Source organism: Pristis pectinata, chromosome 7, assembly GCF_009764475.1.
Source record: "Pristis pectinata isolate sPriPec2 chromosome 7, sPriPec2.1.pri, whole genome shotgun sequence".
NCBI lineage: Eukaryota > Metazoa > Chordata > Chondrichthyes > Rhinopristiformes > Pristidae > Pristis > Pristis pectinata.
In genome coordinates this window covers 5,206,457-5,218,081 of record NC_067411.1, presented here as the reverse complement: position 1 = coordinate 5,218,081, position 11,625 = coordinate 5,206,457, and the positions used below count along the sequence as shown (strand labels likewise).

The following is an 11,625-nucleotide window of genomic DNA, read 5'->3' as shown; positions in this document are numbered from 1 at the left end:
CAAGGACAAACTGCATTAGCTCAACAGAACCTCCATGGTTGGGACCTGCCAGAAGTGGTGAGGTACTCAGGCTAGAGAATGATCCTGACCACTTCCTGGTCTCCAGTGGAGACTTTTGGATGATCAAGAGCAGGTTGGACAAGAAGGATAATGTCCACTGATTCACTGACGTAGTGATGTGGAGAGCATTTGTACCTGCACTCTTGTTCAATCAAAAGTGGTTGCTCAGAACACAATACAAACATTGTATTGGTGATGTCTACCCCTCCCCTACCCCTTCTCCACCCAATGCTGTGATCTCTGCACGAGACCACTCCCACCCAACACTGGTCATCTCTTCCCCCTTCCACACCCCATCTCTGTCTAATACTGGTGATCTCTACCCTCTCCCCATCCTATCTCCACCCAATATAGGACATGTCTCCTCCTCCACCCCACTCTTGCCCAAAAGTAGCCCTCTTTCCCTGTTCACCCCCAACCCCCCTCCATCTCATCTGCCAATGCCCAATTCTAGTCACGTCTTCTCTCCCCACCCACCACTGCCTAATCCTGGGCCCCTCTCTCCCTCCCCCATCTATGTTCATACCCATCTCACCACTATCCAACAGCAGTCCATCTCTCTCTCTTGCCCCCACCCCTCCCCAACCAACACCAAGGACCCATTAGTCATTCCAATGATATGAACTGGATGCCTTCATAATCCCCAAGGTGTAATCTTTGGGCATCAGTCTCATGTGTGAAAATGTCCACAACCCAACTTAATTTATACATGGGCACACTGCAATACATGCATTACAGTCCTTCAAAGCATTTCTTTCATGCCAATTGACAATCAGCATTTACACATATAATTGCCTTGCATTTCCGCAACTGCCTAACCTATCTCCAGGTCACTCTGTTTCACTCAGTCCTTTATCCTCACACACCCTGCGGAGAGATCAAGACCAGAGACTAAGAAGGTTTCCTCCTAATTCCCCAGAGCAGGGAGCAAAGGGTAGTTACTCCGAGGTTAGGAAAGAGTCATCGCTGAGGACAGGCAACAAAAGCCGAGGATAATTTCTTTTCAATTGGGAGCTGTTGGAAGCAGTTGGGAGAGTTGTTGATAAAGGTGTAAATCCTAACTGACAAGAGTCCAGTGACCAAAAGTCTTCAAGCCTTTAATTTGATTTTTCTATCAATTTGAACTAAGACCAATTACACTAAAGTCAAAGGTTTGCCTTGGTCTACAGAAAAGAACATTCAAAATCACCTTGTACTTCTGGATGTGTGTGTAACAGCTCAGGGAACACTGCTTTGGAATAACTGGCTAAATCTCCGGAGATTGCAACCCCCTGGAATTCATCCGTGAGTTCAAACCAACAGGGTAACTCTGGGGACTCTACAAAGCAGGATGCTGCTGAATGCAAGATAATCGACTCACCTTAAGCTTGAGTCAGTTTGTATTTAAAGGAACACATATGTAATGTATGTTATGGCAAAAGCTATTGTGAGGACACCTCTTGGGAAATCAAAACTGCCCCCACACACTGAGGAAGGTGCCGAGCTACAGATTGTCATTCATTCACAGGCTACTTGAGGTGTGGGTCTCAATTATCTGTCACCTATCAGGCTTTTTGAACCTCCCATTTCGGGTATAACTAAACTTCATTCTTCACAAGAAGCGGACACATAATTTACTGCCCATCCCCAATTGCCCCTGAACGAAGGAGGCTAAGAGACAACCACATTGGTAGGTCACACATGTCAGAAGAGCAGATTTCCTTTCCCAAAGGGCTTTATTGAACCAGATGGAGTTTCACAACACGAGGCGAAATTCCTGTCTCTAACCCAGATTTAATTATTTTAATTCAAATTCCCACAGCTGCCGTGGTTGGATTTGAACTCATGCCTCTGGATCATTGGTCCAGATCTCTGGTTACTAATCCAGTAATTTAACCATTATGCTACCATGCCACAACAGCTGCTGGCCAGTGATCTGGAAAGGCTGGGGAGAGAAACAGAATACTCTGTGGTTACGAAATTTAATTCAGAAAGATAAAATTCATCAAGGTCCTACTGACTACCATGCACAGATGTTGATTGTGATTGGGTATAACAGCCACTGGAGACCAAATACTGAGTTGAGAACCATGCCAAGGATCACCAGTGAGGTGAAATCCATCCACAGAAAATGACTCAAAGGATAATTTGGACTAATGTGAGTCGTCAGAAGTACTTCTAATTTTCCACAGCTTATCTGTAACATTAAAAGCTAAGAAATACTCATTGCCAATAAGATCTGAATCTTAAAAAACAAAATTTACTTGTGCCAACTGTTTTTTGATATTTCTCTGAACACAGCAATATACCAAAAATAAACAAAGCAATCCAATCTTTGTCCTTTAAACAGGAATGACTTTGTGAAAAAGTATCTTATTTTACACACATCAGACTTCATTTCTATTAGAAAATACAGAAACAAACATCTTCCTTTACAAATCACCGAGGGCCCTGCATCTCTTGAGAAGTCCTGAAGTGCATTTCCAGAAAGCTTTTGTTTTAATATATATATATATATTTACACATTTCCATTGTTAAAACTAAAATTCAGATACCCCTTTTTGTGTTGATTTTCTGAATTCAAGACAGACATCCGGCATGCAGAAGAAAAGGTTTTTGTTAAAATATACACGTCTTTATTTCATGAGGAAGGAGTTATATCCTTTGCCTCAATATTCAGGCAGGCACTGTACACATACACTAGGTACAGACACATGCCAATTGCATTGCTTCTGCATTCTACTAGTCACAAGTTTGATGTCATTAAAGCAACTACCATAGCAACACTAAGCAAGGCTGCAGAGACCAATCACAACTATTATTAGTAATTAATAAGTTTTTTTTTGCTTATGTTGTTTTGTGTTGTAACAGCATGTATTTTTTTTCTCTTTTATTTGCAAGAGCCACTTCTACTCTCCCCTACTTGCCATTTTTTGGACTCTGCCTTTTATCATTGATGTTAGTGGTGGTAGTGGTGGAGGGGGTGTGGGTGTCGGTGGTGGGGAGATCTATTTCCATAGAAACCACAGCCTCCATCTGCTCAAATGACATCATTCAGCGCAAGCAGGAATAAAAACGGTTCAAAGAGAGGCAGTAAAATAAAACTCAAAGCAGCATAGATATTCCAGAGCACATGCAAAGGGTTTAACCTGTGTACAATGGAGGGGAATGGGGGAGAAGGCGAGGGGAAGGCAAATGAAATGGTTATTTTACAATATGCAATGTGGGGTCAGCAACTGACTGAATCTTGTTGGCTTGTGAAGACAATGGAAATAACAGTCAATGGTGTTGGATGCACCCTGTTCTCTCTCTCTCTCTCTCTCTCTCTCTCTCTCTTTCTCAAGTTGTGGTACATCCGAATATTTATCTTCCTTTCGGAACTTTGCCCGTTCAAAGCACACGGGCAAGTTAGCCGGGGTCAGGCACGCGACCTTTCTGCAGATCGCTGGCACTGCTCTTACACCCCTCGAGCCACAGAGCACAGCCAGGCTTGTTTTATGTCTATTTTTCCTTAACACTCCCCCCGACAATAATTTGATCTTCGAGATCATAACGATAAGTAGTGGTGACAAGAACTGTGTGGGTGTTGGGGTGATGGCAATGGATGGGAGGAGGATGGGATTAAATACATGTGCAAGGATCAATCCCCCAGTGGTCAACCCCCCATCCTCCCACACACACACACACACACACACACACACACACACACACACACACACACACACACACACGTCACCTCTGCAGTGTTTGTTACCGTCTCCACACTGTGTGACTGATGAACCTCTTGCCTGCAGCTGTAACAGGCGTAGAGCCTATGCAATGGGTTGGGGTTAGTTGGACACCTCACTCGAAGATCCCTTGGCAACAGCTTCTGAATCCCACGGTCTGTCCATGGTGTTTTTCTGGGGAGGGGGAAAGGGGGAGGGGGGGCTCCTCCCCGCTAGGGTTCACCCAGACTCTCCGGTGGTAGCATTGAGGGCGAGGCAGAATCAACATGGCGGCCAGCAATGCCAAGGCAGGTGGGTCACTACAGGCAGGGCCCTCTGACCATCCGTGGGGATATCCCGAATCCCTCGTTCCAGGACAGAAATGGAAAGGGGAGGATGGTGGGGGGGGGGGGGGGGTGGGTGGGAAGGGGGTGGGAGATGGGGGAAAGGGATTGGTGCACTGGCGGGAGGGGAGAGGGGGTGGAGGGAGGAGGAGGGAAGAGGAGGAGGAGCAGGAGGGGGTTATGAGTGACGCCTTCACTCCTCGCGCAGGTGCAGCCGGTAGCGATGGTAGCGCACTTGGAAAAAGACCTTCTCCAGCAGCGAGTGAGTCATCCCCGGGAGCACGTAGTGTTCGGTGACGCCCACGTGCCTGAAGCCCAGTGACTCGTAGAGCTTGTGGGCGGCCATCTTGACGGCGGTGGTGCCCAGCACCACGGCCGAGTAGTTGTTAAGTACGGCGAACTCCAGCACCTTGCGGCCCAGCGCCTTGGCGATGCCCTTCCCTCGCTGGTCAAAGTCCACCGACATGCGGCACAGTTCCACCGTGTTGTCGTCCTCGTTGCTTCTGGCAGCCACGATGCCCACCACGTTCCCGTCCAGGACCGCCACCCAGAAGCAGGAGCCTGCGACAAGATAAAGGGGGAGCTGCTCAATCATCTTTCCCTCTGACTCTGTGTCTTTTGTTGTTAACTTGGTAAATTGGTTTATTATTGCCACATGTACCAGGGTTCAGTGAAAAACTTTGCTTTGCATGCCATCCATAGAAAGCATCCATAGATGCACCATAGAAAGCATCCTATCTGGATGTATCACGGCTTGGTACGGCAACTGCTCTGCCCAGGATCGCAAGAAGCTGCAGAGAGTTGTGGACACAGCCCAGCGCATCACGGACACCAGCATCCCCTCCTTGGACTCTGTCTTTACCTCTCATTGTCTTGGTGAAGCAGCCAGCATAATCAAAGACCCCACCCACCTGGGTCATTATCTCTTCTCTCCTGTCCCATCGGGTAGAAGATACAGGAGCCTGAGGGCATGTACCACCAGAGTTAAGGACAGCTTCTACCCCACTGTGATAAGACTATTGAACAGTTCCCTGTGACCTTGCACCTTATTGCACTGCACTTTCTCTCTAGCTGTGACACTTTACTCTGTACTGTTATTGTTTTTACCTGTACTACCTCAATGAACTCTGTACTGACTCAATGTAACTGCACTGTGTAATGAATTGACCTGTACGATCGGTTTGCAAGACAAGCTTTTCACTGTACCTCAGTACAAGTGACAATAATAAACCAATACCAATACCAATACCGTCCATATAGATCATTTCATTACAACAGTACATTGAGGTAGTTACTGAAAACAATAACAGAATGCAGAATGAAGTGTTACAGTTACAGAGAAAGTGCAGTGCAGGCAGACAATAAGGTGCAAGGTCATAATGAGGTAGATTGTGAGGTGAAGAGTCCATCTCATTGTACTAGGGGACCGTTCAATAGTCTTATAACAGCAGGATAGAAGCCTCATGATACCTGCTTTTTGTATCTTCTTGTTTTTGATTAATTCACGGGTTGTGCCTGCTTTTCCCTCGACTGTCTGTAAACTGAGTAGACCAGCCGTATCAGAAGGCAGTTAACATCAAAAGTAGGCCATTCAGCCTCTTGATCTGCTCCACCACTCACTATAGCCCAGTCCTGGCCTCAAGGACACCTTCCCACACTCCCCCTGCCTCTCGACTCTCTTGTCATTTCCCCACCTGTCGATCCCCATCATTGACTGCACCTCCTCAGCTCCCAGAGGTGGAGAATTCCAAAGGTTCACAACTCCCTGCAAGAAGAAGTTCCTCCTCATCTCCATCTGAAATGGGTGCTGCCTTATCGCTACCTCGTTCTAGATAGTCCCACTGGGAAAAACGTCTTCTCACTCCACCTTCTCATCCCCCCCCCCCCCCCCCGTCAGAATTTTGTTTCCATAAATCAGCTGTTGTTCTTGTAGGCCATATCTGCTCAACCTCTCTTCATACCTTCAGCCCAGAATCAACCCTCTCTTCACTTCCTCCAGTGAAAGCACATCTTTCCCTAAATATGGAGAGCAAAACTGTACACACCAGCTGTGGTCCCACCAGAACCCTGGAAAGCTGCATCAAAACTTCCCTACTCCAAACCCCTTGCAATGAAGGCCAACAGTCCATGATCATTCCTAATTACTTGCTGTACCTGCAGGCCAACACTCTGAGTTTCACGTACAAGGATTCCTGTCGTACAATAATAGTTTGGGATCTCATTCCATTTAAGCAACAATTTATTTTTTCATTCTTCCTTTCAAAGTGGACGACCTGGCATTTTCTCATCTTATACTCCATGTGCCATTTCCCTGCCCATTCATAAACTTCCTATATCCATTTGCAGCCTCTTTGTATCCTCGTCACAACTTACTAACACCTTTGTACCATCAGCAAATGTGGCCTCGGTACAGTTGATCCCTTCATCAAATTCATCGACGTAGATTATAAACAGTTGAGGTCCCAGCACTGATGCCGAGGGAGTGAATGCCAATCCGAAAGTGTCCCATTTATCTGAATCCTCTTTTCTGCCAGTTAGCTGATCTTCTCTCCATGTCATATCGTCACACAGCATGGAAACCGGCCCTTCAGCCCAACTGGTCCATGCCGACCAAGATGCTCACATAAGCCAGTCCCATTTGCCTGTGTTTGACCCATATCCCTCTTATCCATGTACCTGTCCAAATATCTTTTAAATGTTGTCATTGTACCTTTCTCTGGCAGCTGGTTCCATATATGTAGCACGCTCTGTGTGAAAAAGTTGCCCCTCAGGTTCCTATTAAATCTCTCCCCTTTCACCTGAAACCTGTGTCTCTGGTTCTTGATTCCCCAACCCTGGGGAAAAGACTGTGTGCATTCACCCTATCTATGCTCCTCTTTTATACACCTATATAAGGTCACCAACCCCCCCCCCCCCCCCCCCCCCCCCCCCCCCCCCCCCCCCCCCAGTCTCCTGCGCTCCAAGGAATAAAGTCCTAGCCTGCCCAACCTCTCTCTATAACTCAGTCCCTTGAGTCCCGGCAATATCCTTGTAAACCTTTTCTGCACTTTTTCCAGCTTAATATCTTTCCTACAGCAGGGTGACCAAAACTAAACACAGTACTCCGAGTGCAGCCTCACCAATGTGTTTTACACCGTGTCAGTATATTATTCCCCAACCCTGTGCACTCTTATCATGAGTAGTAACCTTTTATGGGGTCAAATACCTTCTGGATATCCAAATGCACTTCACTACTGGGCCCCTTTATCCACCTTTACATCCACAAAGACAATTTCCTTTTCAACAAAGCATATTGACTTTGCTGGATTGTCTTGTGATTTGTTTGGTTTGAGGAGCAGTTTGCTGAGAGGGCACTTGAATCAATGCTGGTGGGTTTGGAGTCACAGACTAGGTGAGGACGGTAGATTTCTGTCTGAAGGACATTAGTGAACTGGATGGGTTTCTTTTTATAAGCTGGCGGTTGTGTGGTTTGAAGTGTTTCTCTAAGCATGTCACAGCCATATATAAAGCTTTGGTTTGGCAGTACTTGGAGTATTGTGTGCAATTCTGGTCGCCCCCATTATAGGAAGGATGTGGAAGCTTTGGAAAAGATACAGAAGAGGATGCTGCCTGGATTAGAGGGTATGAGCTACAAGGAGAGGTTGAAGAAACTTGGGTTGTTTTCTCTGGAGACCTGATAGAAGTTTATAAAAATTATGAGAGGCATAGATAGGGTAGACCGTCGGAGTCTGTTTCCCAGGGTAGAAATGTCAAATATTAGAGGACAAGGTGAGAGAGGGAAAGTTGAAGCGAGATGTGTGGGGCAGGTTTGTTTTTACAGAGAGCGGTGGGTGCCTGAAACGGGCTGCCAGAGGAGGTGGTGGAGGCAGATACAATAGTGGTGTTTAAGAGGCTTTGAATATGGAAGGAATGGAGGGATATAGATCACGTGCAGGCAGAAGGGATTTAGTTTAATTTGGCATCGTGTTCGGCCCAGACGTTGTGGGCTGAAGGGCCTGTTGGTGCTGTGCTCTTCTATGTTTTATAAGCCAGATTATTAAGTGAATTTAAATGCCACAGCTATAGTAGGGAAATGTAAACTCCTGTCTCCAACTCATTGCTAGTCCAATTAGCAACTGAATAAGTATTCAGTTGACCTGAACGAACTGAATAATTATTTTGCGTCAGTCGTCACTGTAGAAGACACCAGCAACATGCCAGAAATTCGAGAGAGTCAGGGGGCAGAAGTGAGTGTAGTTGCTAGTACTAAGGAGAAGGTGCTTGGGAAGCTGACAGGTGTGAAGGTAGATAAGTCACCTGGACCAGATGGACTACACCCCAGGATTCTGAAAGAGGCAGCTGAAGAGATTGTGGAGGCATTAGTAGCGATCTTTCAAGAATCACCAGATTCAGGAATGGTTCCAGAGGACTGAAACATTGCAAATGTCACCCCACTCTTTGAGAAGGGAGGGAGGCAAAAGACAGGAAATTATAGGCCAGTTAATCTGGCTTCAGTGGTTGGTACGATGTCCATTATTAAGGATGAGGTTTCGGGGTACTTGGAAGCACATGATAAACTAGGCTGAAGTCAGTATGGTTTCCTTAAGGGGAATTTTGCCTGGCAAATCTGTTGGAATTCCTTGAGGAAGTAACAGGCAGGATAGACAAGGGAGAGTCAGTGGATATTGTTTACCCGTGTCTGCGTGGGTTTCCTTCGGGTGCTCCGGTTTCCTCCCACATTCCAAAGACGTACAGGTTAGGAAGTTGTGGGCATGCTGTGTTGGCGCCGGAAGCGTGGCGACCCTTGCGGGCTGCCCCCAGAACACTATGTAAAAGATGCATCTCACTGTGTGTTTCAATGTACATGTGACTAATAAAGATATCTTATCTTATTCAGAAGGCCTTTGACAAGGTGCCACACTTGAGGCTGCTAACCAAGATAGGAGCCCATGATAATACAGGAAAGGTAAAGGTACTTGTATGGATAGAAGATTGGCTGACTGTCAGAAGGCAAAGAGTGGGAATAAAGGGTTTTTTTTCTGGTTGGCTGCTGGTGACTAGTGGCAGGGGTCGATGTTGGGTCCGTTACTTTTCAAGTTACATGTTAATGGTCTGGATGATGCAACTGATGGCTTTGTGGCCAAGTTTGCGGATGATACAAAGATAGGTGGAGGGGCAGATAGTGTTGGGGAAGCAGGGAGTCTGCAGAAGGACTTGGATAGGTTGGGAGAATGGACAAAGAAATGGCAGATGGAATACAGCACAGGGAAGTGTACGGTCATGCACTTTGGTAGAAGGAATAAAGGCGTAGACTATTTTCTAAACAGGGAGCAAATTCAGAAATCAGAGGGGCAAAGGGACTTGGGAGTCCTAATGCAGGATTCCTGAATGGTTAACTTGCAGGTTGAGTCAGTAGTAAGGAAGGCAAATACAATGTTAGCATTTAGTTCAAGAGGACTAGAATATAAAAGCAAGGATGTAATGCTGAGACTTTATAAGGCGTTGGTCAGACCATATTTGGAGTATTGAGAACAGTTTTGGGCCCCATATCTAAGGAAGGATGTGCTGGCGTTGGAGAGGGGTTGAGAGGAGGTTTACAAGAACGACACCGGGAATGAAAGGGTTAATGTACGAGGAGCATTTGAGGGCTCTGGGCCTGTACTCACTGGAGTTTAGAAGGATGAGGGGGGAATCTTATTGAAATCTACCGAATATTGAAAGGCCTGGATAGAGTGGACGTGGAGAGGATGTTTCCAGTAGTGGGAGAGTCTAGGACTAGAGGGCACAGCCATGTTTCCAGTAGTGGGAGAGTCTGGGACCAGAGGGCACAGCCTCAGAATAAAAGGACATCTCTTTAGAACAGAGGAAGAATTTCTTTAGCCAGAGGGCGGTGAATCTGTGGCATTCATTGCCACTGAAGGCTGTGGAAGTCACGTCATTGGGTATATTTTAAATGGAGGTTGATGGGTTCTTGATTAGTAAGAGGAGGTAGTGGGGTATCAAAGGCTACAGGGAGAAGGCTGGGGAATGGGGCTGAGGGGGAAAATAAGTCAGCCATGATTGAATGGTGGAGCAGACTCGATGGGCCGAATGGCCCAATGCTGCTCCTATGTCTTATGGTCTTATGGCAACAAGTCACCAAACAGCAAAACCGATGGAACAGAGCCCACTGACTTTAATGGAAATAGAATGGGCTGCAGCCTCCTTTATGTTATCACACGACACCAGAGTTGGCAATAGTACAACGACAGATATATGCAGATGCCTTCACACAACGGCTTCACTCAAGCTTACTAATGTAAGCACAACTCATCAAGCAAGGTAGGTCACAGAAATCAACCAACCCTCGATAAAACTGGGTAGAATATTTTGCTGGGGCATCTGGCTGTGCAACTGTTCTCACACACAATTATGCACAGAACAACCCCTCAGTTCTGACGGGGTTCCAGACCTGGCACGTTAACTGTTTTTCTCTCTCCACGGATGCTGCCTGACCTGCTGAGTATTTCCAGCATTTTCTGTTTTATAAACTTCACCTCCACTTCCCTCCAGATTACATATGGCTGTTTACAGAATCTGAGGAGTTGATTTACTATAAATATCGACACTTTGATCAGGTATACATTGTGTTTGATATGTGGTGCCTCAACATCCCTCATCAGTTTGCCAATGGCACTGACTGAACTAGCTCATTCACAATGCTCGGACATTTGACCGCTCTCCCACAATTGACACTTCCTTGTATTTAAACCGTCACATTCATTACATTATCCTTGCAAGCTCACTGCATTCTCTGACACACCACTGAGAACTAATAATCAGGCTACATCAGGTGAAAAGGTTTTCAACAGATTGTAATTTTATTCTATTTAGCAGAAGGCAAAAAAGGGGGTAATATTAGTAGCATTTGTCAGCTTCAATTAGTCTTCAGTACAAGCAAATTGGATGCTCATCAATCTTCACCCCAAATTGAGGAAGTTGTAGACGTCACCTTAAACTGGATAGAGTTCATAGAGTCATCCAGCACAGAAAGTGGTCCATGCCAACCAACATGCCCCATCCAAGCTAGTTCCCATTTAGCATTTGGCCCATAACCTTCTAAACCCTTCCTACCCATGTACCTGTCCAATTGTCTTTTAAAAGTTTTTATTGTACCTGCCTCAACCACTTCCTCTGGCAGCTCGTTCCACATTGACATCACCCTCTGTGTAAAAAAATTTGCCCCTCAAGTTCCTAATAAAGCTTTCTTCTCTCACCTTAAACCTATGCCTTCTAGTTCTTGATTCTCTAACACTGGGAAAAAGACTGTTCATTCACCTGATCTATGCCCCTCATAGTTACACCTCTATAAGAACACCTCTCATTCTCCTACGGCCCAAGGAATAAAGTCCTCGCTTATCCAAACTCTCCCTGTCACTCAGTGCCTCAAGTCCTGACAACATCCTGAAATCTTTTCTGCACTCTTTCCAGTTTAATATCATCTTTCCTGTAGCAGGGCGACCAAAACGGAACATGATACTTCAAGTGCGGCCTCACCAGTGTCCTGTACAGCTGCA

General features: G+C 46.0%; 1 protein-coding gene across 1 annotated transcript in view; it reads right to left on the bottom strand.

Moving 5' to 3' along the window:
* Window positions 1-485: 485 nt before the first annotated feature.
* Window positions 486-11,625, bottom strand: part of nat8l (N-acetyltransferase 8-like) — a 59,095-nt gene continuing 47,955 nt past the window's right edge. Inside the window, 1 exon segment of the mRNA XM_052020618.1 lies at window positions 486-4,651. Coding sequence (XP_051876578.1) covers window positions 4,284-4,651 — 368 coding nt within the window. The 3' untranslated portion in view covers window positions 486-4,283.